The sequence below is a fragment of the Antrostomus carolinensis genome, unplaced genomic scaffold (assembly GCF_000700745.2).
Source record: "Antrostomus carolinensis isolate BGI_N321 unplaced genomic scaffold, ASM70074v2 scaffold18837, whole genome shotgun sequence".
Lineage (NCBI taxonomy): Eukaryota > Metazoa > Chordata > Aves > Caprimulgiformes > Caprimulgidae > Antrostomus > Antrostomus carolinensis.
In genome coordinates, this window is record NW_010326839.1 from 3,211 (window position 1) to 31,007 (window position 27,797).

Below are 27,797 nucleotides of genomic sequence, written 5' to 3' on the forward strand. Positions count from 1 at the left end.
TGATTTCACTTCCTGCAAGTACCTACTTCTTGTGACTGCATTTCGTACAGATTGCATAATGTTTTAATAAGCACTTGCCCTTAAGTCTTACAGTGGAGATGGAGGCTGTGAACTTTTCATCAGTCCAGCAGGAACAGCACATCCCTCTTTCTAGGCTGCTTTTAAAATATCTTCGTATCTAGTAGTGCCCTTGAGCTCCAGCCCATCATACTTTATGAATCTGTGCTTATTGTTAGGAAATGGTAGGAAGTTATCTGCAGGAAATGCTGAGCTAACTCTGCTCACTCTGGAGGCATAAGCCCAAAGGTCTGTTTAAAGAATCACATTAGAATATGTATTTGCCTAAGTTGTTGGATGTTACAACATAGTCCCATTCAGTACTGCATTATCTGTAGAACAGATTTTAGGATGCTGTTCTTCAGAGTCCAACACCATTTCAGAGGACATCAGACTCTGCAACACATTACCCCTCCGTTAAAACACATCTTTCTTTTACAGTCTGATTTTGCTAGTTCTACAAATTTAAAAGATAATCCATGCACTTGCACAGTCATTGAACAGCTTGAAATGAATTCTACCAAAAGGCCTCTGGAATTCTTGCTTTCTGAGATATTCTATAAACAGAAGTTACCATTTTTACCATGCTAAGACATTTAGAATATTTGAGTAGCATGATACCTCTACTCACTGCACAAGTTGTGGCAGTATACATTCTGTGAAGAACATATGATCATTTTCCAGTTCAGATATAAGCCAACTTACTTCAACAGCTTGATTGTCTGACCTCGGAAACAAGGCAGCCCTGTATCCAACATTAACGTAACCAGTGAGACCACAGCATCCATATAAGGCCTAGAGAAAAAAGAGGACAAAAACGTTACAACACTCAAACTTCTGCAGCCTTAGTAGGTAAAAGAGGCAAGCTGAGGAGGTCAACGAGCTGCATCACACCTTTTCCTGTGATTAAATCAACACATGTAATCCTTACATTTGCTGGTGGAGCTACACCATTGCTTGCAATCTGTCACTTTAATTAAATTTTACTCCTTTATGCTGGACTACCAGATACTCAGAATGTTGCAAGACCAACAGTGTCAGGGAGGATTATACAAAGTAGTGCTTTAGTAAACATCTTTGGCATCAGAAAGGTGAACCAGTGCATCAAAACAGTGCAAAAGGAATATCACAGTTCCTGAAACCAGGAATATCAAAGTAACAGATTATCTTCCAATTCCTTTATGTAATCCTTTGCTACATCAGCCCAGCTTCCCTTCTCCTTCCTCTCCTCCCACTCAGAACATTTATTACCTACCAAGCTATTACCCTACTACTTGGCTGACATTTTTGCCTTGACACAAAACTTTCTCCAGACTGCTCCCCCTCAAGGAACCAAATTGATCTTGACTCCAAGACAGCCCCTTCTGGGACTGCTAGCTGAAGGAACTTTGATTCTGTAAGGTAACATCAATACTACTTCATACTCATGATAGAATACACTTTTATCTAGACTCTATTGTACTGTCCTCCTCCCCCCCACATGAAACAGCCTCTTCATATGGATTTATTAGTGCTCCTGCATGTTAAAGCATGCATGTGCACTTGGTACGAAGCGAGGTAAAGTTGCAAATCTTTACTGTGACTGGCTGGCAATCACAGCTGAAGAGCTGAGCTAGAAAAACCCCTGCATATTTTGCAACAGAAAATTGTAGCACTTTTTCACATCTCCTACCTAATTAACTCTAGCTTAAATGGCAATTAATGTGATTGTCCTATTTGGGAAAATAGGAAAGATTTTGCTTCTCCTGTAGTTTCTTACTACAAAAGTTTAACAGCATACTAAATTGTGTGAGGAAATGTGTGCAACATAACATTTATAAATTGAATATAATATATAAAATTTTCAAATATAACATAAAACCAGAACACCCCCCAGTCAGGTTGCAAAATTGCAGGATTATTAAGTTGTTTCAAAGTTTGCAAGACGTACCAGGACAGTCTGACAGACAAATGTTTATTATTATTTATCTTCTCATCTGGTTTTAGGCATGCAAGCACTTCCACTTTTGAACAGTTAAGAACACCTTACCTGACTGCCAGATAGCCTCTGACACACATCTCCATAAACCATTTGAATGGAGTTGCCTCCATTTTTCCTCCCATTATCATCACCATCTCATCAGTCAGCTTAATGTCAGGCTCCCAGCCCAGATTTCCACCAGGTGAGCTTTCAAACATGAATCCAAAGTCTGTGCACAAAAGATAAGCTGCCTCATAAACTTTGTCGGTTAATTGTGTGCTGTCAAAGCTGACAGAAGAAAGGAGGTGGATTTCACATGTTAATACCTACTTTTTCTATCAACATTTCAACTCCAACTGGAAAAAAGCTTTGGTGAGGTGTAAGAACACCAACAAAAGAATCATCACCATGACATTAGACTAGACGTAAGAATGATGACATCAAATAAACTCCTTGCTGAAGCAAAGCTAAAGCAGAGGTTACAGCTTCACATAATGATATAAATTTACTTCATATTTAATTCATACTCATACAGTGACGAAAGGAACCCAAAGATACATTTATGTATTTATACACATGTATACACACATATAAGTTTGTATGTATGCATGCATAAGCCATACTTACCTGTGTATATACCTTCCTGAAGCTGGTAAAACTTTGCAAAGCTAAATTTACACAAGAGCACCAAATATACATACAACACTGAACAGGCATGAAAAAAATCCCGAGTATATTTACAAACTGTGAAATCACTATATAGATTGGTCTCAAAAGGGAAATGGTTTATTGTCTTCTACAAGCAATACTTTAGAGCAGAGGGAAAAGGTAACTACCAAAATCTGAATGTGGATATGACTGACCAATATGAATGATGTGTCCCTTCTTGTCCAGCATGATGTTGCCATTATGCCTGTCTTTAATCTGGAGCAGAAACAGGAGAAGACTATATGCAGCCATACTGCGGATGAAATTATAGCGAGCCTGTGCAAACAAGAAGTTAAAACAAATCAGAAGAACATAGAGAATTTAGTAACTCTCCATCCCAGGAGCAGATACATCTCAGTAAAGTTTGCTTTGTTTTTTTCCATTCATGATTAGTTTGAAGCAATGTTCAATGATATTCTCCATACATCTTCAGCTGCAATAACTTCTTTAGCTAACTCACTCATAGCTAAAAATGGATTATCAGCATCACAAAACAGATACAGCATTACAGTAGTCATTATCCAGTTATTTGCCATAATTTCTTATAGCTAGAATGCTTCTCAGTTGACATTTTTCTGTGCTTGCCAACTGGTATTTTACCTTCTGGAATGCAAGGGTAGACTCATCTCCATATTGCCTTGTAAAGTAATCATACATCCCAAAGTCTGTCTGCCTGCCCAGCTGGTCACGGGATGTGCAGTCAGGAATGCATTCAATAACACCACACTGAAGGGAAAGAAGAGAAACAGGTCTGTAAAGCACGCTCCCAACATATATTTTGTTCATGGCTCTTGGCAGTTATACAGGTCCTCTGGGAAATGTGGGGAAGCTTACAGATCACTGAACACAGAATTTCTAGTTTATTCATAAAAAAAGTATATCAAGTTTTTTAGGATTTTCATGCAACATCAGACAAGCTCTGTAACTTTCCACTGATTTGCACAATGTAGTCCCAAAAATCAAATATGAATAACCACAAGCAGCACAATTTCAGAGCCAAAAGCTTTAGAAAATCAGGAAGTAGGAGAGGAAAGACTCTTTCTGTCACTGGTATTCCAAATACTTGGCATAAGTGATGTGGGCAGTATTTCCTAGCAGTATGGAATTTTTATGTGTGCTGGAAAATAAAGTCTTTTTAAATTAGGAACTACTTTCTACAGCAGTACAGTTAATTACCCACTTACCCCAGGAGCTGTGGCCACCACTCTGTATGGAAACACAAAAAGATCCAGGCCTACCAGCTGAAATATGTTCTTGAAGAGATCGATGATTTGTAAAGCTAGCATGTCCTGTTATACAAGAAAAAAATTGCACAAGCATTACAGGGGTTATGGATCAGAAGTTAAGATCACAAAAATGCTCTGAAGAATTCTGAAGTGAACATTAAGTTACCCCAGCAGGTCTGCAGATGTGTGCTTGTGCATGCACTGTGACTCTGGGGGAAATCAAAAAGGGAAAGGATAAATGCTGTTTAAGTGGATAGCAAGCAACACTGACGATTTAACTGCTGACCTATGAAGAACAAACTTTTCCATCACTCTTTGATGAGAGGTCTACTAATAACTCCAGGGATAATAGCTAGCATTCCCTCTTAATCAAAACCAACCAAGCTTCAACGTACAAGATACCACCTCGGAAGCTACTGCTATGTTACCAATAGTTCAACTGAAAAATAAATTTAAGTCATGGTAGACAGTCTTGGAAGAATGGCCTTTGTTTCCAAACCAGAATTTCTCTAGGGGTACCATACAGTCCCCTCCCTTAATCCAGAACTAGTAGAGATTCTCAAAATTCTAAAGAAAAATATTCCTATATTAAGGTTATTTTCTTCTTACATACTGTCACCTACAAATCTGTCATCTATAACTGCAAAGCCCGACAGCTTTGTACCTGTCTGCAGTCATCGCCCACTTTAAAGATAGCTGCCTGCCAACAGATTTTCTTACTGTCCACCCCTTCTTCTGCACTTTCATCTATGGAATCGGAACGACAACGCAGACCTGCAAGGAGAGTACAGACCAAAACCCAGACACAGACTTTAATTAGTAACTTTCTATCATGACAAGCCCTCTGCACTCAAAAAACACAACATTTCACTGCAGGTGCACTACACATATTTCTGCCTTGCAGGGTGAATGTTGTAAGATAGTTCCCTTTGTCTACGGGAACTGGAACATATGAGAATAGTGTTCATGATTTACCTGATAAATGACTGAACTGCAGTAAGCAAGTCAGCTAGAGCATCCCACAAAATTCATTATAAGAAAAAACTGCCAAAACCTGGAGTTTGCTACAGTCTAAAAACCAGGGAAAGGCAATCATTTTATATGTTAGTCTAAAGTAACTGTTAAAATTTCTTCAAGATACTTATGTGGCTTGCTTTCTGGGACTTAAAAAAAATGGCCAAAGAATGGATTTTCAGAATTTTCTTCTCTCTTCCTTTGATCCAGTTTAATTTCTGAGCCTAACCACTGCAGATAAGGTTTAACATGGAAACTATTTTATGCAGCAGTACAGGTCACTAAAAGCAGACAATTTAAAAGGAATTGTTGACTCTTAATTAGTAATGTCAATGATTAAGATGCAGTTACTAACCTTCTTTTTCAAGCTCACTAACTCCACATCGTTTCACTTTAAATTTGGCCAGGTAGGGCGCTTTTGCTGCACTAAATTGTAATAAAAACAAAGATGATGATGACTGTAAGTTAGCCAAACAAGAATTTCTAGAGAAATACCTAAAGATCATGAATTGACTTAATGGGAGAATGTAACAAAAGCATGGTACCTCTGCATAGGAGTTCCTGATTTGTAATCAATGTCCAGAACAATAGCTTCAGGATTGCTGGGCAAGTAACAGCCTGTAAAACAGAGCACACAGCTGAGAACAAATCCACTGGCTAGTCTGACAATGGAAGCTGAAGAGTAACTGATGTTAGTGTCTATAACTTCAGTACATAGTTTCAAATTGAATAAAATGTTAGAAATAAACTGGAGATCACAGTTTGTGAGCCACAAAGAATGCAGTATCTTTGCATTAGTGAGTGATGGCTAGAAACTAATAGAATACAGTTTTGAACTAATACTGCAGAATCTGTACCACAGAAATGTACAGACAAGACTTCTCTTACAATAGTCCCTAATAAGATGAGGCTGGCCCAGTGCACTAGAGGGAGGGCCCTTAGCAACAAACACATAGCAGGAGAACTGAGACCTGTTAGACAGAGATTGGGAAATCTTTAATCAAACTCCATTTTAACGAGAAGATTCACATTGGGAAATGTATGTTCAAGATTTGTAAGGACCTTCAGACGATGATGTTTCAAGGGAATGCTTGATGGGAGAAAAAGGAGAATGAAAGGAACTGGACACGCTTAATTCTTGAGATAACATAACTTCTCAAAAGTGCCCCATCTTTTTAAAAAAGAAGGTAGTCCAAAGAAAAAGAGCTTATTTATCTTCCCTCTCCAAACATACATTTCTATTTTTATCCACGATGTGTGTTATGTAACTTGTTCCTGGGCAAGTTTTGATGCATCATACGCAAATTATTTGTTGTTTAAAAATATTTGAATCGTTTCAAGAGAAAAACAATCCAACTCTTAACAGAACAGCCACAAGCATCAGAACTGAGAGCTGCCACTTACAGAGATTTCAGGATTTGCTTGCAGAAAATACAGTAGTCATGTTGAATGCAAAAAGCTCATTATACAATTAAATCACTTCTTACCAGGCTGCACTTTCACCTCAGATAGAGCACTCAAACAAGCTTTTTTCCTTTCATCTCCTTTAGGGAATGGCCTAGAAAGATGAATGATATTTTATATGTATTATTCTAGGTACTAGCCTCAAATTTGTATCAAATTTATACAAACTTAATGAAAAATGTTTCTTTCTGTAACGACGAAGATCTCACCGCACCACTTCTAGAGAACTTTTAGGCTCAATATCTAACCAAAATATTTTCTATCTTAATGAAGGTTACAGTCTTTGCTTTGTAGATTTAACATTGATTTGACATATGGGCTGTTGACAAACCCAAAAAAGATAAGAGATGAGAATGAAGTATATGAAGTTTCTTCCTTATCCAGAAATTTGAGCACAATTAAACCTTTGTAAGCACTGCTATAGTTATATCAATGTATTTTTCCTTTGTAGAACTTAATCTAGGAGAACACCACTGCTAACTGGAAAAGGACAAGCCAGCAGAATGCCTATGTAATTACATGCCTAATTTGTTCACATACTTAGCATGACTGCGGGTGTCAACTGGATAATTGGTAACGTGGTTAACGATTAGTACATACAATTACCCAATTTGCACACGCACTTGTATTAACCATCTATTGAAGTCAGTCACACAATTTTATGCTCACCTAGTGCTGCAGCATGCAACTGAGACATATTACTTAAGCTCTCATTTTAAGCAGTACAGCAGCTTACTGAAGCAGCAATGTAACAATAAAGTCACCACAGACGATACACTCATTCATTTATGTCATCTACAAAGCAAACAGCATCTCCTCTATGTTGTGTTTACATTGGACATGCACAAAAACCAGGTTCTTTTTAAGGCTGAGGTGCAAAATGCAATGCTTGCAAAGCACAATTATTATCTGTTGCTTAATTATGACTTCATACTAACAAACAGGGGATTGATTTCATTCTAAATATCAAGTTATTCTGATCCTACCCCCCCCCCCTTAACTCATCCTACTGGATGAAAACATCTTTAACACGCACATAGAAGGCACCCAATATTTGATTGTGTCTGTGATTAAGTGTCTTTTAGTCTGATGTCCTTACACCAGTGGTTTGCAAAGCTTCATTTTAGAGGTATGCTCCAGGACATACATTTTACACGACTCTCAAATACTTTCATACACCAGAGAATGTTTCAAAAGTCTGTGATGAAATCACACTTACAGATTCAGAGCTTGTGTGCTGAGGTGCTGCCATCCACTGGCAAGCTTTATAAAAGTTAAATTATGTATCTTAACTGCAGTCTTTACAGTCAACAGTGAGAATCTCTTTATGAGCAGGACTTTCAGTTAAGAGACCAACAATCCAATTCTTATGACATCAAATCTTTCTCCATAACCACAATTTAGGAATGAAGGAAAAAGACTTACATATCCAAAAAGAACAATTGTCTTTGTATTATACTGCACAATGAAATCTCTTTGAGAAGAAGAAAAGACAATTTCATTGAGTTTTAGCAGAAGGTAAACCATCTACCTATGCTTGAGTTTTTTTGTTTTGTGGTGTTTTCTGTTTTTTCTTTGTTCAGTTTAAAATGCCATAAAAAATGTTATAAGAAGTTATAATATCCAAAAAAATGACAGTCAGTCTGGTAGACCTAAACAGAGAAGTGCTGTTTTTTCTGCCTGAACCAAGTTCTGTTTACTGTTCAGCAGAACATTGGCAGCACATTAAAAAAAAGTAATGATGCAGATGACAATGAGACTGATGGGATTTCAATTCGGAAAAGAACACCAACTGCTTTACCAATTCCTTTCCTGTATCAGTGGATTTTTCTATGGAACCTCATTCCACTATTACCAACCACAATGTATTTGATAAAATCAGGTTAAAAAATAAAGTTCAAGTCTAGAATCTCATGCTTCCCAAGTAAAAAGTCATAGCTATTTCAAGCCCCAGAAAAGCACAATTCTGAATTACAGTGCTTACTTGATAATGGCTGAAACGTTGGTGATTTTATTAAAGAAATCAAATTCCCGTTGGTAGAACTCCTTGGCTGGGCCAGATAACGAGCCAGTTATCTCCTCTACTAGCTGCTCCAGAAGTTCCCCAATGTCAGCTGCATGTGAAAAAGGAAGCATTTGTGTCAGAAGTTTATTTCAGAAAGCTAAACTATATAGGTGATGGAAATAGTCACCTTCAGACAGTATTCAAAAAAAATAAAGCAATGCAAACATTGCCACATCTCTTTTGATCCATTCTGGCAGGTAGAACACTTCTACAGAATGGGCCCTACCTCTACAAATGAGAAAGTTCCTAGCTAAAAAGATTGCTCCTGCCAAGAGAGAAGTAGGAAGGAGATTTAGTCTGAACTGTGACAAGGAAAGGAGTCAAGCTAGATTATATTTTAAAGCACTCACGATCTTTTTGGTGTCCTTCTTCATCCAGGTAGATATTAGTTTTCATGTTCCATATGAACTGGTGAGCCAAGAGCTGGGATTTGGCAGCTGCCCACAGGATGTACTCTCTAACGTAACCCATCTGCAACCATATCCAGTCCAATAAGGATCAAAGATCATTACAGCTCTAGCAGACTCAATACTACTGCTTCTAACAGCTATTCTTCAAAGTCAAATATATTTAATGGATGGAAAGAAGACCTCTGCACTCTCATTCACCTTGCTGAAAAGACCTTTGAAGAATGACAGTGTATTTTAACAGGTAGTGAATTGACTTAAACTGTTCTCAGCTTTATTACTGACCTATTCCATCATTCTAACCATCTTCTCACTTCTGTGCCATTTTCTATCTATCTGTTCTATTTGGACTTCAAATCTCTTTGAGCTTAGGGCATCACCAGGCACAGTGCAATAGACATTGGTCCTGCTTGACATCACTAAATGCTCCTGTAACACCACAAATCTGGACAGTGTCATATGGACTACACATTTTGGTGGCAAGAACTGCACTTGCTGGCACGGTTCCACAGAAACTTTATAAAGTAAGAACAAACTTACAAAACAAGTTGAAGTGTACAAGGGAATCCTGTTCATTCCAGAAGCTGCATTCCCTTTCCTCTACTTGCAGCCACTTCTGTAGTCTGTAGATGTTTTTATGTTTGACTGATATTAACAGACAAGATGTCTGATGTTCATTGCAGAGGATACTTCTCTATGCAAAGTTCTCAAAGAATAACTAAATACAGTCACTTACACTCCTGCCTGGGATGTCTTCACCTGGAAATACTGTACTGACCAGAGTTCACATACCTCGTGGGCAGATAACAATGACCTCACATTAATCAACTCTGAACTTGGTCGTAAAGCTTTACTTCTGGCTTCTGCAAGATGAAGCTAAAATGTCATTTCATGTACATGATAGAGCACAAGACATCCCTAGATGTCTTCTCTAGTTAACTCCACAGCAAAATTATTAAGGATAGTGATTCAATTGTATTACTGCTTGTCTCATGCAGACTTTCGGAAGCTTAATTCAGACAGAGTCTGAATAATAAAAACTCTTTCCTGACTGATGAGTTACACAGCCTCTGGTTTTTCAGGTTTACCTGTTCATAAAAGAGGTTTATCCAAAGCAAACCAGCCTCTTGAGGCAATAATTTTTCTTCTATGTATTAGAGATATAGGGCAATAATAAGCAACATTACTTTAAGCTTAATTTTTGTCTGATTGGCAGTTTTAAGTCTAAAAGCTGCTTTAAAAATCTGGTTTGTTCATACGCAGCTGTTTCATATCCTCACCTTGTCATACCGAAGTGCCTGAACAATCTGTGGAATGTAGAATAAAATGGCATCCTGAAAAAGAAAAGATATCAGAGTTTTTATTGTTATTGTTTTATTAATGGAAGGTAAGAGAGGTCACACACACAGAGAAAAGCTCCCTTCAGCTAAGTAATGAACAAAATACCACTGCCTCTTTATTTTAAACTATATATATATATATGCCACCTCCTCAAATCAAAGTATTTCTCTATGCAGTTACTCCCTTCAAAAATATCATTAATAATAATATATTTTACAGTCCTAATACAAGTCTGACAAGCATTAAAAATCCAGCCTTCTGCTGCTTTAGAAGAAACACCTTTCCACTGAGAAAAGATTAGAAAGGAACAGTTTGAGAAGAGCAGCCTGAAGAATTCAGCTTAGTGTGATTTACGACAAAAAAAGCTGCAAGTACACAAGCCAGCATCACGTGAGACAATCAACTTTAACTCTTCATTCCAAACTATTCACATTCTGCAATGTGGTGTGCCCATTTAGCACGTCTCTCCATGGTATTAAAATTAAGCCTGTGGTCACAATGACTAAGGCCATAACTTTACTTGGGGTGTTAGGGCTCTCTTGGAACTCATCTTACCGGAGGAAAAGATCGCAGGACTTTAACCCCATACTGAGCTGTTAGAGGATGAGGTGGATACATGCTTGAAAAATAGGAAAGGCCAGTTGGTGGATCTGTTGGTGCCCAGCACAGAACATGGCTGAGCTCAGGTGCATCAGCATCAATTGTATGCCAGGTAACGAGGTACTGAAAAAGCAGGTCAGACACGTTAGGAGTTTATAGCATCCAATAACATCTGGATAATACACATAAGACAGTAACTAGAGTGTTTCACTGCAAATCAGCATGATGCGTCTCCTACATTTTAAGAGGCTTGGCCTCTTGACACACAGAATGGATTAAACTTGAAACAACTGCAGCAGCAGCACTCACCAGTGGTCTTTTTATGCAAAAGGAAGAGAAATGGTGGCTGCACTGCAAGTGATGAGTTTTGAGACATTTTGTGCATGGTGAGACTATACCCAGGAGCAAGATGTACCATTCACTAACTAGTCACCTACTCTTATTACTGTGCCTCAGCACCCTATTTCCACAGCTGTTCTGTCATTCTCTCCTACAGAGCTACAATTAGCACTAGAACATACACTGTGTTAAGTCAAGACTGTATTTTCCAATATATCTGGATGAAATGGGCATACTGGGGCCCTGTAACGGTATAAATATTTATAAGTACCTTTATTGCTTCAGGAACATCACTAACAGCTCCTGGGTCCAACCGAACCAGACGTGTCACTTCTGTTCCAATGGCTTCAGTGTTCTTAAATCTAAGTATAACCAGCAATACAGTAACATTATTAGAAATTTTTTGGCAGCTTCTTCTATCAATGTGAAGATGAGGGCAGTAAGAAGGCAGAAAAGTGTATGCTTAATAAACAAATAGTCCAACTATGAAATAATGCACACAGAGACCAATATGCTGTCAAAAAGGGATTTGGGAACAACTGGTCCTCATCCAATGCTTTTGTATAAACCACTAGTATTTTACCCCACTATTGGATTCTTGGATGAAATACACTGTCTGGGATTCTACAGAAACCAGTGTGCAGAACTCTGCTTGGCAAAGACTATCACTTTTGTAAGAAGGAAAGAATTTCCTTTCCCTTCCAGAGCCAGCTATGCTAATTCTCCTATAATACTTACTAAAGTGCAAGCCAATATATAGCTAGACCACTTCACTCAAAGATAGTTTTAGCACTGTTTAAATGCTATGCCTGCTAATGGGCTAAATACTGTTAAAAACCAAACATGATTTCTTCTGAACAGAACACCATCTAAGTGTTAGCAAAGAATGGGTGGCAGAAAGGGAAGCTGGACTCCACTAGAGCCTGAGCCAAACGAGTATATTAAGTAATCTAGTTTTCACTTCAAAGGTCTCAACCAGCTGTGAAAGTATGCAAGGGGGGTCTAAAAAAGGAGCAAGTGTCATCAGTACTTACAGTACACTCAGCTCCTAAGGCGGAACGAATTATAACAGTTCTTTCTTTTGAAATACCTCACCTGGTGGGTAGCTGTACAGCAAGATGAGGAGAAATGCTCCAAGCCAGATTTACATTATCCTTCCATTGCTTCTCACTAAGACTGATATACTTTGACCTCCAGTTTGCTACACTGCTCTCTCCAGTTTGATCCAGCTCTAGCTCAGGTGAAGACAATGGATTGTACCATGTGATTAAGCGTTCAATCTCAGTAGCCTGAGGGAAACAAAAAATAATGTGTTTTCTGGAAGAAAAAACATTCCCAATTTCATACTTTACTTTACATATCCTGCAACAACAGGGTCTTAGAAATTCATGCAGTTTCCCCATTTTTCTGATGACCCACCAGCAATGAGAGCAGTAATGTTCTTCGTTTCATGTAGTACTTGTGTAGCTGCGTACCTCTGTTAGTCTTCTTAGACATTCCTTGAGAAAAGGACAAAAAACTTTTCAGTGGTTTTTGTTCAGTATGCTAAATGGTGCTTTCAAACTGTCCACACTGGCAACATTGACACATAAGAACTGAATAACCATAGCACACTTGTAAATTTAGATCAGAGTGACTTCAGAAAGTCAGCACTGCAGCTACTTGTCGTGTAGTTGTTCTCTGAACACGTGGAGTACAACAGGCTACAGGGATATCAATTTAGCAAGCAGGGCATTCCCTTTAGAAACATGACAGCCCACTAAAAAGAAAGAGCACATAGTTTACAACTGTACAAACACACAGCTCACAATTTAACATCACTCTGCTGCCCTCAAAAAGCACTAGGGGCATGTTTGCACAAACAAAGCCATTTCCTTACAGGATTTCAATACATCTTGACCTCCAGTCTTATTTCTTCTGCACTACACAACCAAACTTTCTATCAAAAAACCCACGTAGTTTCAAAACTTTGCTGCTTGCTACCAGTAAGACTTTTTCCGCCTCCTCTCCAAAGTCTGGCACTGGTAATTGAACTCCTTGCCAGAAGAATAAGAGCCCAATATTAAAGGTAAATACTGACTTTAAACAATATCTGCATATGAAATATGCTGTCAAGTTGGCTGCAATGAGCTGGCTACAATCAAAAAGATACCTGATTTTTTAGATATGGTTGACATGCCACTGGACAAAGGGTAAGTATTTATCCATCCTTGTGTAGCCTGTTGCCGAGATCCAACATTGATATCCAGGTTGCTCCTGGTGTCTTGATTATCTAAGAACAGAGAACAGATCTGATGTAGAATCCAATCAAAAAAACAACAGGCTTTTGAAACGGCACATAAAGGAACTGACCCGGCGGCACGAGTTGGCTGGCTGTCAGATACTTCTTATCTGAGAACATCGCTGTCCAAAACTTGATCAATATGCTGATATCCTCACGAAGCCTCTTCTCCCCTTGTGTAGGTAACTTTGAGGGACAACTTAAAGAAAACACAGAAATAACGTGAAGCCAAGTGTATTAGAAAAAACTAAACCCCACACAAATCTAATCAAGTCATATTTCATATTCTGACCAGAATCTACAAGGATGAGACTACACATCACAACATTTTATCCTCATTGCTTTATTCTCTCTGACTGAAGAGTACAAACTTTCTATTACAACTTAAAATTAAGCAACAGTCTGTCAGCATCTTGGATTCATCTCAAATGTAGTATTATGACTGACTGACCTCCTCACATTCAGACATTCTTATCAATTATATTATCTTCTGTTGTGCCCATGTCAAATGTTGAAATAATCAGATTCAGTGTGGGTGTATTTTCAAAACAGTGAAACTATTTCAGTCACACACTTTGTAACAGCAATTCTTTCAATCTTATAAATCTAGGTAGTTTTGAGCATTGAGTAAACTCCAAAATAAAGAAAGGAAAAAAACAGAAACATTCCTGAAAGCATTACTTTATAAACCACACATGAAAACTGGAACTTATATCTAAGCTTCTTTGAGATGGCTTATGAACTACACAGAAGCACAAGAAAAATAAAGTTTCTGTTAAAATGGGTGAAAAAGGAAAGGAAGAAGTTAAATCACTAGAAGAGAAAGATAGCTGCTGCTTTGAAGTATCATGGATGGTTCAGGAAATCACACACACACACACACTTTCAGTAAGTAGTTGCAAATAAAAAAGTACCTGAAATAATCAAAGGCAGTTGAATAAATCTTTTCTCTCAAAACATTTCGAATAGTTGCATTTGGAACCACATCAGCATGCAGCAAAGACAACCCCAGAGTCAGTAACCTAATAAGCAAAATAGAGAATGAAAATTTGGCATTCCCAAAATGGTGACCAATGCAACACCATACAAACCACAGTTACAGCTGTAACTCCATTCAACTTGATTAAAAGTGTCTCTTTCAGAGCTCTTGGCAAATTGTTTTCTTTATCAGTCTCTTCCAAAAGCTGTGACTACTGAACTGTAGAAAGTTGAAGCCTTCAAGTCACAAAAAGTTAAAACAATTGATGGAGCAAAATTATCCCCAAATGATACATTCACTGGATCCATGATGTGGGCAATTGTAATGAAATGTAATTATCTTATGAAGTTCTCTGAAGCACCAAAAATGACATTCAAACTAAAGTTAGCTACTTCTACTTTGAAAACAGAGCTTAGACTCTACATTATTCCAGGCTTTTAAAGGAATTTTCATTACTTGAAGCCAAGGATAAGTTATACATTTAGTGTTCAGATTTTTTTTCTACCATCCCTCTTATAACCTTCCACCAAGGAAAAAACTACTCACTTAAATCGGGGTCCAATTGCTGCCACATGTCGATTCAAACTGCCTTTTGCCCCTCCAATGTTCAACGAAAGAGATCGCTGGAGCAGGCTGGAGAAGATCTCTATTTGGTCAGAACTGCAGTATTTGGCTATTTCAAATCTCTGCACCAAAAACTGAGAAAGCGAGAAAGACATGCCATGCTTCCTTTGACCTTTTTTCATCTAAAAACCCCCCATTTCAAACATCTTTCTCCCCCTCAATTATTATGCTCATCTACAAAGAGCATGTCTCCTGGCTTTGAGTCAGAAGGACTACTATCACGACTCCACTCCCTTCCTGAATCAGGAGAACAAACAGTGCAGAGTAGCTTAATCACAGCGTCACTGCAACACTGCCATACATAGGACGTGCGGAAGACAGACACACCTCTATCCAGATGTAATGTGGAGTCACCTCTGGTGGACAAGGCCTTGGCTGGCTCTCTTCTGAGGCTGCTAATGGATCTGCTTCTTTCTGCTCAGCAGAAAACAGGCCAACTTTCTGCTCCACTGTCATTTGCCAGGCTCCTGCCATTTCCCGCATGAACTGCAGAAAGGAAGGCAATAGCATTTCTCATTTCAAGAGCACATTCTTATATGGAAAACACAATCTTTCTCCATAGCGCACACAAGACTAATAGATCAATTAAAATTCACTGTAATGTTAACAGAGAGGTAGAGACAAGTCTATACATCCTACCTAAATAAAATGTTTCTTTCACATCCTAAATTGGGAAGGGAAGAAAGACTGCCTCAGATGTTCAGCTAGCAATAGAAAGACTAAGGGCAACAGCTGTACAAGCGCTGTACTCTGTACTTTGTTGAGGAGACTGAACTGTTAGATCAGCTGGTGCCATCCATCCCTCAGCTCTACTAAAGGTTATGCCTCCAACAGCAGACAGGTGTACGCCAGGTTTTCATGTACTGCAGGACACAGTTTGGCCCATGAGCACACACAGCTGATGAAGCCCATAACACAAAGGTGACACGTAATTAACTTTTTCTGAACCTGCTCTAGTGAGCAGCATCCTCTGGTACAAAGGAGACCCAGCAACCAAGGGTGCTTATCTGATCTCAACAAGATACAAAGAAATTTCCCAGAAGCCCAAGAGAAAAAAAATGAAACTTATGCTTAAGAGGTTTAACACTGAAATGTGCATGTAAACTGACCTAAGTAAATTTAGATTGATCATTATCTCCAGCAAGTGAAACACTTAGTGCTCACTAACTGGAGCAATTACCAGAGGCAGCTTTCTCAGCTGTTGTGTGGGCTGTCGCTACACCACTCTAAATTGCTTTATTACTATTAGATTCATCTCCACCTCACAAAATACAGCTGGTCTAGCCTGTTAAAGGATTAGGACACTTGCACACCTATTTTTTATGCAAGGGTACAACGCCAGATACCAGAGGCTCTGATTGATGAGCAGGGACATTGATTTCTAATTTTTTTAAAACATCATTATGTAAATTGTGGTAGTTTACAACCCAATTCAGCTCAGGCATCTCTGCAAAGCAAATTGTACAGCTGAGATCCTAACAGATTTCCTTTGCTGTATCATTTGCTACTGAGAAAGATCTATTTCTACTTTGTGAAGGTGCTCAGACTTCCAACGATACATGAACAGAGACTTCCTGGCAGGCTGAAGTGATTAACAATGCATTTAACTTCCTTACTTGACACAGATTCACAATAGCTGTGAATCTTTAAAAATTTTCTCTCTCCCCCTTGCAGGGGCAAAGAAAGAGTTGTTAAACAGCTTCCTACCGGCACTTCTATTCCATTCTTGGCAGCAAGCAGCCACTCCCAGCAAGCAATTGCTGTTTCCATGCCATGTTCATTGAACATTCGCAGGGGTCCCCAACACAGATGATGAAGGAGCTGGGGATCACAGTCTGAAAACATACATTCACTCAGATTTCTCCAACAAAATAAATAAATGCTTTTCACATCAGCGTTAAATCGGTGTGCACAGTATGTAATAATCAATTCCTAATAAATAGCTTCTACATTAAGGTGTTTCCCCAATATAAGCCTAATTGAAAAAACCCAAAACACAGTTTTGCTTCAAGTTGATGTGTACTGGGTTTGTATACAGATCATTTTTGTAGTTTATTATGCTTGACATTCACAGTCAGACAGCAGAACTCCATTTGCTTTTCATTACCTTTGCTGCTTATTAGTAGTGCAGTCAACTTAAACATGGCCTGGGTGTAGAATTCAGTGTGGCGTAATTCAAGAGCATCATTCAGCTCTTTGACCATCAGTTTATTCAGGTCAGATGCTCGTCCTGTAGCGTTTGAGAACTGAATCATTCCAGCAACCTGTAAAATACAATGTTTTTTTCAAGAGAGAACAGTTCTTTTAAAAAATCTAGTTTGGTATTGATCATGTGTTGATTAAGGAACTCCTCAAACAGAGGCCTCTTTTGTTACTACTTTACTAAATCTTTAGCTTTATCTACAATCTAAGAACTTTCTGCAAGACAACAGTAAAATGATCTGTTTAATAACCTACAAAAATTATACCCTTTATCTTGAAGGAATTTAACTTTAGAGTCTGTGCTTAAATTAACATAAAACCACACAATAGTTAGGTTGGAAGGGACATGATCCCCTGAAAATTCATGCCAGTGGACGCTCCACACTCACGAGAGATCCTGTACTTACCTCTCCTGCATAGCGGTTGCGCAAGTTAAGAGAAGCCATGAAGTTGGAGTAGTCCTTCTTCACACAAGTCGGTCTTTCAGTTAGCTGGGTTGCCTACAACCAGACCACATACACGTGTTTTTACTGTTCATATCCAACCACTTGTCTTTTTTTCCATTTATACATCCATGTATGTTTTAAGTTTAGTTTTCTTTATGTTAATAATCAGAATAGTATCATGACTATTAGGTCATGACTATAAGAGTACCCAGACTGATAAAAATGAAATAAGGAAAATGTACATTAATTCCATTAATTCCAGTTTGAAATATATACATATCTGTATATATTTTTTGAAAGACCCAACAAAGCATAAAAAGGGTAGAGTATCTGAGACTGCTGCTCCCTTTTCATGAACAGGTAAGGAAGAAGACAAAAGAGTAGATGTGATCTTGGTTCTGCCTTCTCCATGCAACAGCTTGTGGAACTGACAGTAATGCAAAGAGAGTGTTTTGTTCCTGTCTTTAAAAAAAACACACTAGTAATCCATGTTTCCCTTTGCAGGAGCACTCATGAATTTGTGACTCAGAGGTTTCTCCTCAAAAACAAACAAACAAAAAGAATGATTCTTTATACTGTAAAATGAATTTTTTATATTGAGGATTTAATACTAAAACTAAAGGCCTGCAAAAACACCAAAAATTCACACCTCCTGCAATGCTTTGCTTCAATACTGCTAACGGCTTGCTTGGCTCAGCGATGGATAAAACTTTTGAGAAATATTCTTATCACATGCCTTGGATATAAAATTTGCATGCTATCATCTTTGCATTAGCAATATCCTGTCCATGGGAATAAAGCAAGAGGAAAAACAAACTGCTAGCAATCTGAAAGCTTTCTGAATGAGTTTTTTTCACTTGGTTGCCATGCAGGAGGGTCCCAATCAAAACAAATACTGTTAACATATTAAGAAAATCAGAAACCTGTTTTTCTTATTTCCTTTCCAGTTATGAAGTTTCTAGTTTCTTCCAGCATAGTCTATATTCTATCATTTTTTCACCTTGCCTCTTTAGAGAACTACATGACTGCACTCCTGAGTCCTGAGAGTTCTTTATCCTATTTACATTTAGTGACTAGTGCTGTCTAGAAGGACAACTGTAACAGATAGCCAAAAGGAAATCCTGCTAAAGCTGGGCATGGAGGCGGTTTCAGAGCTGCTGCTGGAAAACAAGCTGGCTGATGATACAACAGATTCTACTGGATGTTTCTCCAGAAGATCAGAAATTACAACTTCAAATGAGAAAAAATGAACTGTAAAAACCTGCATATAACTTTACAAAGTGTTCAACACAAAAGTGTGTTTTGAGTGAACCTATGAAAAACCCAGAGCAAATAGCTGTCACACAACACTGACCTACATTACTATTCTAGAAAGCAGCTCATTGCAGCCCTACACAAAGATATTCCATTCAAATCATTAAAAATCATCTACATAAAACTCTTAAACATCATTTGATACAGCTGCATTTTCTTGCTTGTTGTCATCTTACTTTCAATATTTTACAGAACAACATAATTGGAAGATACTTTGATTTGAGATAGAAGGAAATAAGGTATCTTTCTGAGTAATGTCCTAGTGCTATGACAAAGGTGATTTAGAGAATCTGTACTATCTGGCTATATTGAATGTTAGAAAATTAATATGATAGCTAAACAGCTGCACAAACAAACAAGAATTTTGTCCAATACTCACGCCCAGCGTGGTGTTCTGTCTGTTGTAGCCTGCAAAGTGCAAAACGCTTTCTGTAGCCATAGCCAGTCCTGTGTGCTGGGACAAACCCGATACCCAGTTCTGATGCTTGTTTAGGTATTCCTGATAAAAAACAACCAAACAAAAGTGCTCGTTGCAAAACTTCGTTTTTTTAAAAAAAGGTAGCTCATAATTAAGTGTTGCATCCATTGCAAACTACCAGAAAACTTAATTACACACATACCTGACAACAAATAGACTGTCTCTACTCATCCCTGTTAGGCACTGCTCCCCTGGCAATAAGAAACTCTGAATGTCCTCCTAAATGCGTAAAGAGTAAGACTCATTCCATTTTGTAAAAGGACAAAGTGATCTAAGATTGATATTTGAAGGCTGAGGTCTTCTTTAAAAAGAATCACCTTTCACAAAAAGAACTTTACAAAAGGAAATGCTCTGAACTCCATGGAAGAAGGGAATATAATTAGCTATCTTTTTACATAAAGATAGAAACCCTTAAGGTTTTCTTAGGGAAGGAAACAGTTGCAGTTGTAGTGTGCAAGATCCTGAGCCTCCCCAGAACTTCTGTTACCAGCACGAAGTCAGGCACTTCTAGACAGAATACTAGTCTAACCTGGACTACATAGTTTCTTCAACTACTCAGCAAAGAATTGAGAGACCTACATTTTATTATAGTGAGACTTTTTGTTTACATAAAGTTTTTTTAATTTATTTTATTAGTACATCATAAATAGTCTTTTGTAGTCTTTTCTTGTGGTCTCCTGACAGCTTTCTGCTAAACTCTGACACATGTGAGCATTTACTATACCCATGCTGAAATCAAAGTCCGTAGTTTACAGTGTTCCCATATATTAGCAGTGTTTCTCCATATTTAAAGAAAACAACAAAGACGGAAAAAAACATCCTCCCAACAGGGAAACAAGAAACAAGTTTTACATCCTAATCATACATTTCAGTCCAGCTGACATTTTCAGCTAATATACCAGCACTAAAGCAAACTCTGGTACGCAGAGCATTCTATCATACCGAATTCTGGCTTCTGAAGTAAATCCAGGATGATCAACTGTTTATAAACCTGATATTTTCAAGAGAGAGAGGTTTGGACTACTACAACAGTCACATCAAATAAAAAAAAATCTAATTATTCTCTGCCAATGCTATAAAGGAAACGTTAGAGCAAAAGAAAAATTTAAAATGATGCTTGGATAGCCTGAAAAATCAAAAACATCACATAATTTAAATTTCATATGGAAGATCTGCAAAGATCAAATTCTTCCACAGAAGCAGACTCATTACCTGTAGATGAGATTTGGTAACTGAGGGAGCCCATTTCATTGCTTCTTGCAGAATCATCCCACAGCGTGCAGCAAAATCCTTGACTATACTCTGTAATTAGAAAATATCAATGTAAAATATCAATGTGAAATACAGGACATTTAACAAGAGGCTCACTCATTATTTTGTTGTTCAATAAATCAAGGAGGACTGCCTACCTCTCTGGCTTCATGTGTGTCAGGGACAGTTATTCTATATGGAGCATCAGGAATGTCATAATATGGTTGGTCCTTGTGAATGTCCTAAACAAAACCAATTATCAATTCTCAGTAAGATAAAATTCATCATCACTTAACTTGAACACTACAGGTAACACTCTCCCCAAACAAGAAATCTGACATACCAAACCTTTTTGTTAGTATTTGCTCTCAAAGTCAATCTAAATAGCTTTAAGAAACAGTTTGTATTCCAGTTTGGTTCTCAGTATAAATAATTTTAAAGATCTGATGCCCTCTCCTCAACATTTAGTACAAAAATAAAACTCTATAAAGCATTTACCTCTTCAAAAAATACTATGTTTTATTCTTGATGCTAAATGTGACTTTCTGAATCACATTTGACAGCAGCTTTCTAGCACTAGTTTTACTACCTATGAAACAGGGATGCAAATGCACTCCTTACTTCACAGAACTTAAAATTAAGGTTTTATCAATCTTAGTGATGAAAGCAAAAACAAATTAAGAACTCAAATAAGTATCAAATGAATGCAAAACAAAGAAAAAAAATTCATTCTACAAAAGAAAAATGGAAACACACATTTTATTTTCCTAATAGCATTACTGAAAAAGAAACTCACTGCACTAAGAGACAGTGACAGTGTCTGCAGAATATCTAGCATAGTCTTCAGCACAGTTCCACTCCACAGCAAGTGAGGAAATCTAGAACAAGACAGGATTCAGAATCACAATAACCACAGAGAACTGAGGAAGGAAACTATTTTCTTAAGAAATGGAGCTGCTCAAAGAGCTAGCTATATACATCACTAGGTAAGCTCATACTCAACAGAAGTCACAAAGCTTGCCATGGCTCACAACAGACTAGCTCAATACAGAGTCACAAAGCTCTCCAAGAGCAACCTAAGCAGAGCTATTTCACAAGAGCTGAGATTGCATTTATTTTATGGGCACTCTGCTTTGCTGCATCCATGGGAATACTAAGCAGACATGGACATTTTAAGCAGGGGTTCTAGAGCCCAGCTTAAAACTACTATTGAATGTTACTTTTCAAGATGTTTCAGTAGAAGTACCAGCCAAGAAATCCACCTGGCCGTCAACATCGTGTTAAGTAATCGCTAAGCAGTCAATGTGAAAAGAGAGCAGGAAAATGAAATCTATACTCACTTGTCTACCAGACCAGATAAGTACTTGTCTGCAACTCTCCTAATCCTCTTGTGAATGTGGTTAAAATTCACCAGCAAGAACTGAGCATGTCTCTCCAGCTCTTCTTCATTCTCCTTGGTTTTAGGCTAAAAAGCATGCCAAAGAGAAGTATGAAGCTCTTAAGGAAAAAGACAAGCACACTTTCATAAACTGAAATGAGAACATTTATACAAATTAAAAATTTTAGTTTCCATGTAACCTACTTTATCAGCCATCATTGTCAGGAAAGCTTCAAACACCTTATCAGCAACAGCTATCACACACTGCATCATGCCTGACGAATTGAGAGAAGTGACAGGTGATTATCAGAATTATGTTTGTTTTATAAACCACGTTTAACAGTTAAAAAGTGTCTATGTTTACCCAGCCAACGCCAAACCAAGTTGTTTCAAAACAAAATCAGCATTCTTTGCAGGAATAAAACAACAGCAATCTACTGAACATCATTAACTTTGTTATACAGTTGCTTGATTTATTTTAGTTTTGCATGCCGGGAGATAACTTTCTAGTATCTCAAGTTGCAAGATAACCTAAACAGGTAATCTTACCAGATTTGTCCTTTTGAATTGCTTTATCCTCAAAATAACAAAACATAACTTGGAAGCGATCTTGGTCAGTTGAACGCAACACCCTAGGAAAAGAAGAGTTTTGTGGGTTGGGTTGTTTTGGGTTTTCGTTTTCAGATTTTTTTTCTTTTCTTTTAAACATCTTCAACACAAATCTCTACTTTAACACCACAGTGCAACCCACACAGAGACAGTCACTGTTCATTTAATGCTTTTTTAAAGTTTCTAGTAAGTGTGATATTACTATTTCTTTCTACATTCAACTAACAGAGCTCAGATCATAAAATGCTGGTTTATCACTGAGTGAATTTCACACCTCAGGAGTGGGAAACCTGATGATGATGCACTTTTACAATCACCACAAACATATAAACACTGTGCAATCTTTGGCATTTCTATAGGCTTTGCATCTGTTGAATCTGCATATGATGGAAACATCACTTATTAAAAAATTGTTTCTAAAACACAGCCACAATGTTTCTGGAAACATTCATCCTTGTTGTCAGTTATTGTCAAAGTAAAAACACGACAGAGAAGTTTCTTCCTACTTTCCTCACTGCTAGACCCCCACCTCAGCTTTCAGCTACACACTTCTTTAAATAGCAGTAACAAATACAATTATAAAGAAAAAAATAGATAGTGTGTGAATTCAGTATGTTTGGTTAGTACAACCCAACACACACTACTGAGGGGGAAAAAAAGGACACTACAAAAAAAAAATTTCTCAGCTCCTACATTCAAGAAACCTGTAGATGTAGCACTCAGGGGTATGGTTTAGTGGGCATGGTGGTGATGAGTTGACAGTTGGACTGGAGGATCTTAGAGATCTGTTCCAACCTTAGTGATTCTGTGATTACACTGATCTCATAGAAGAGGCAAGTGTCTACAGCATCCTTCAGAGGTGCAAGCTGAAGACTCTGTGCAGAGGATACATTATGCTTCCGAGACATTCCTTTGAAGAAGCCTTTTGTCCGTGTTCTATTAGTTCTTATAGAGAGGAGACCCCATTTTTTGGGCCCTACTATAACATTCCATCCTTTTTATCTACTCATCTACTCCAGAGACATTTTTGCACAGAGGAATTCCCAGTCTCGGAATCTTCAATAGAGTTAATGAGATTCAAAATACCGATTGTCATTTATCTTAGTATCTGGCAACTCTGGACTTGAAAATACAGTTTAATTTTTTTCTTTTTTTTTAATTCATCAGTGAAAAAAGTATAAATATATACACACACCTCATATACTCTAGGCGATACACAGAAAGGAGATAGGTAGACATGGCAAAGTCCAACTTGTTGATCAATGCTGACACTTCTGGAGGAGGATCCAAGAGATTTATTATGGTACTCCGCAATTCATTTAATTCAGCCTAGAGATGAATACATGAGGTTATCTGAATTGGAAGTACTATATCAGTTTGTGTTCTGAAAATATTTGTTTTCAGCTATTACTCTTTTTATTTTTTAACTTTCACGAACAATATGTCATGACTCCTCTGCGTGCGTACTAAGACCAACCTGCTCTAACTCTGAGCCAAAGACATTTTATAAGCTGCAAGTCTTCAATCCACTTTGCACTGCTATTACAAATAGTCCTTGGGTAAAATCTATCCTGCAAATACTAGTATACTAGTACCAATGCAGAGGAGAAAAAGGTAAAAAGCTCACTTAACATTTCTTTGAAAAACCAAATGTGTTGTTTCCTTTCAAAGTTTGTTGCTGGTTTGTTTGGTTGGTTGTTTTTTTAACAGTGGAACTTTTGTCAGTCTGATACAAAATGGATGAAAAACTATTAAAAAGGTTCCATCTCCACAAAGACTTGGTTTCTACACCGAACCAAAACAGTGTAGCTACCACCCTAAACACTTGTATTAACACTCAATAAAACTAAACCCAAGTCACTTATGTAGCTGCTGTCATAAAAGCACTGTAAAAAAGTTTCTTTTTCACTAATAGGAGACATGTTGAATGGGTATTAAGCTATTCCCACATGTCATGGCTACTATATCATTTAACTGACAGACATTATGGAAGGAGATAAAAGAAATTCATTCTTACAGAAGTGACGGTATCATTCTTCATGGCAGAATTGTACTGAAGAACAGACCGAAGAGGTTCTTTGCTGGGAAATGTGAGTAATGGAGATTTGGTGGCAATTTCACATACACCTTCATACCATTCTTCTGGCCAGAGACCTGAAGCACAAGTATAAAGAGGAAGGTGGAGTGGCAGAGAAAAACAGTATTAAGATTCAAAAAGTTAACTAGTATTACCAAGCTTTGTACTACTTCCTAGAGCACAAACATTCAACATAAGTGATCCATGTTCCAAACACAATAAACATGTTTTGGTAATTCCAAGTGCAGTTTCTCACTTGATAAGAAGTTTCTACTTGATTACCATTGTACCTCATGTGTCTGATCTTCCATTTCAGGAACTTAGCTATCAGAACTCATACTTACCTAAGGTTAACTGCTGTATCAGCTCAGGAAAAAAAAACCCCTGAGTACAAGAACAAACCGTACTGTGCTGAATCTTGTAAAAAAACAGAGCAAAGATTTAAAGAAATCCTACAGAGAACTGTCATGTAAGCTGTTTGCTTTGTAGTGTCTTTATACCTGTAAATTTTCTTCAGCCTGCTGTGAATGGTTTACATACAGTTACACTTACATCCATCAAGAGTTCATATGAGAGCAGCAATGTCATTCTCTTAGAATTTACCCTACCTGATCCTTCCACAGCAAATCCCATCAGCACTGAATACAGCCAGAAGTCACGGAACAGCTTTTGCAACCTGGGCTTGGCCTCCTTGATGGGTGGCAAGCGTCTAGTGAGCTACCAAAGAAATAAAAATTAACATCAGAAAATGACATGAGTTACAATAACGTAATTCCACGCTAAGGGATCCATTCGTGTACCTACTTTACTATGAATTACGAAGGTAATGTTCTTTGTCATCTATGAAAACTTGTATTACATTGCTACTGTTATACTGAAGAAAATTAGATCTTGTTAGAATATCTTAAATGCTAACATTTGAGATGCCTGAAGTAAAAATTTCCTTTGTTTTACTCAGGAATAATATCATGCTGATATAGTAACCTCTGAAGAGAATACATAGTATTAGCATACTATCCACTTCAGAGAGGAAGAGACCACATAGTCCTTTAAACTGTGTTGAAGACAATGCCATGCAGCTTTGCTTCAGTGCAAAGGAACTCAAAACCAAATAAATATCAGTCAAACATACTTCTGGTTGCTATTGTTTTATTGGCTTTGTGGAAATAGATTGAGGCACCAATTGGGGATCTTTCATTGTTTGCACCACCCACGCACACAATGACATCAGTTCTGGAGAATTTACTATCTAAACAAGCAATGAAAAGAGCATTATTTTCAACACATTTATTAAAATTCTCTAATACTTTCTGCATAAACAGCTGCTACTACTGGAGGAGCAAAGTTTATAGTCCCAGCCAACACAATATGCAATGTTAAATAAATCTATGTAACAAAGCTCACAGTGTGTTATCCTGAAAAGTGTTAGAAGCACAGGCAGTGTTTAAAAAGTGAAAGAAACGGCCCATTCAGCTGTGAGCATTATTCAGTATGAATGCATAATATTACTGTAAACTTTATTAAGAAAATGTTAGATTCTAATCTAGCGTGAAGGAGTTTTCTCTAAGTGTACAATAAATCCCTCAAGGTATGAAAGCCAGCATTATTTCAGTGAAACCTTGTATGAAGCCAACTTTGGATATACTTGTAAATCATGAGGCAGATTTTTCATTTAAAAAAAAAAAATCCCTGTATTATAGTAAAATTCATCTGAGTTTAAACTGGTGAATGATACTACAGCAAGAAGTTGCTTGTGCAACACAAATGTTTGCACCAATGCAAATGGCCACAACCACATCTGCAGTAAGATGCCCTCCCATTTCAGCACAAAATAGCAGCGACATGGCTTTTCCTAGTCATTAACAGTCAAGTTTATGTGCATGCTTGACTTTGAAACTTTACATACACTCCAATTTTTGCTCAAAGATCCTCCTCAAAAGTGAACAAGTACCTGCAAAGCCATAAAAGTAGTTCAACAAACAACATACAATTCAGCAGAGATCACTATGCAAGGGAGGGATTTTGGCTGACGAAGTAAGTTTAGCAGTGTTTGGTTTAGAGAATGTTTACTTTGGGAGATACACAAAAAACTAGCGTCAAAGTTCAGATTTAAAGCCTGCCATTCCCCTTACTTGAGCTATTCAACACATCCCTTCTGTACAGTGGCTGAAAGGTAAGCTTCATTTACATCTTCTGTTATTTTAGGTAGATCTGAACAAAGACATATATATTGCAGAGTGGGGGGATGTTCTGCCTGTGTAAGTGCAGCTAAGCAATAACTGAACTTTGGTGAAGACAAGAATGTAAAGCTGGGAACTAGAGACAGCAAATTCTTCTATGCCAAAAGAAAACATTTAGCAACGGTTACTGGACAGTCTCTCTCAGGTGTAAGGGCTGACTTCTAGGGGCTGGGGGGAAAAAAAGTAATGAATTTATGAAGAAACAAACAAACAAAAAAAAGATTGACTCGAGTCCTTCAGTCAGAGTGTAAAACCATTTAAAAAGCATTGTCTATGGATTGTTGCAAAACAATTCATTTTTTATATGGGATAATCACCTTAAATGGTTTTAGGATTTCAGGCTAATTACTCTGCGGGCAGAGTTTAAAAAATTAAGCTGTTAGTTCAGTTACTTCTGTCCTGCTACAACATGTTTGAAAATACTTCTCTTCAAGCACTGGTTTTATTCACAGATGTGCAGGTATGCATACCTATACATTTTACTTCTACAGAAAAGCTCTTTGGACTATTTGCCAATTTAAAAACCAGTTAAATTATTAGTAAGATTTTTGTTTTCACTGTATTCAGTGTTTTGTCTTAGATTATATTGTAAGTATTTGCCATTTTACTCAAAAAAGTACTATCAATGGAAATGGACTTTAGAAAGTTACCAAGTAGCTTTCTAAAGAAGTCTGAGCAAGAACCAAGACCCTTGCTTTCAGACACCCATTTCACCGTTTCAGTTGAACACTCACATT

General features: G+C 37.6%; 1 protein-coding gene across 2 annotated transcripts in view; it reads right to left on the bottom strand.

Annotated features, from left to right (window-relative positions):
- PI4KA (phosphatidylinositol 4-kinase alpha) overlaps nt 1-27,797 on the bottom strand; it is a 58,933-nt gene that overhangs the window by 2,471 nt on the left and 28,665 nt on the right. For both annotated transcript variants that reach the window (XM_010171730.1, XM_010171731.1), the window contains exons 19-52: nt 25,429-25,537; nt 24,761-24,897; nt 23,939-24,072; nt 22,684-22,766; nt 22,339-22,409; nt 22,097-22,221; nt 21,553-21,634; nt 20,915-20,998; nt 20,718-20,807; nt 19,407-19,526; nt 17,675-17,767; nt 17,173-17,329; nt 16,773-16,900; nt 15,393-15,551; nt 14,988-15,139; nt 14,377-14,484; nt 13,534-13,661; nt 13,334-13,453; nt 12,601-12,680; nt 12,277-12,470; nt 11,453-11,543; nt 10,798-10,965; nt 10,182-10,235; nt 8,845-8,965; nt 8,414-8,543; nt 6,453-6,523; nt 5,511-5,583; nt 5,321-5,391; nt 4,616-4,725; nt 3,910-4,014; nt 3,326-3,451; nt 2,881-3,001; nt 2,087-2,246; nt 763-852 (exon numbers count right to left, since the gene is read on the bottom strand). In XM_010171730.1, coding sequence (XP_010170032.1) covers nt 763-852; nt 2,087-2,246; nt 2,881-3,001; nt 3,326-3,451; nt 3,910-4,014; nt 4,616-4,725; nt 5,321-5,391; nt 5,511-5,583; nt 6,453-6,523; nt 8,414-8,543; nt 8,845-8,965; nt 10,182-10,235; nt 10,798-10,965; nt 11,453-11,543; nt 12,277-12,470; nt 12,601-12,680; nt 13,334-13,453; nt 13,534-13,661; nt 14,377-14,484; nt 14,988-15,139; nt 15,393-15,551; nt 16,773-16,900; nt 17,173-17,329; nt 17,675-17,767; nt 19,407-19,526; nt 20,718-20,807; nt 20,915-20,998; nt 21,553-21,634; nt 22,097-22,221; nt 22,339-22,409; nt 22,684-22,766; nt 23,939-24,072; nt 24,761-24,897; nt 25,429-25,537 — 3,845 coding nt within the window. The remainder of the gene's footprint in view (nt 1-762; nt 853-2,086; nt 2,247-2,880; nt 3,002-3,325; nt 3,452-3,909; nt 4,015-4,615; nt 4,726-5,320; nt 5,392-5,510; nt 5,584-6,452; nt 6,524-8,413; nt 8,544-8,844; nt 8,966-10,181; nt 10,236-10,797; nt 10,966-11,452; nt 11,544-12,276; nt 12,471-12,600; nt 12,681-13,333; nt 13,454-13,533; nt 13,662-14,376; nt 14,485-14,987; nt 15,140-15,392; nt 15,552-16,772; nt 16,901-17,172; nt 17,330-17,674; nt 17,768-19,406; nt 19,527-20,717; nt 20,808-20,914; nt 20,999-21,552; nt 21,635-22,096; nt 22,222-22,338; nt 22,410-22,683; nt 22,767-23,938; nt 24,073-24,760; nt 24,898-25,428; nt 25,538-27,797) is intronic.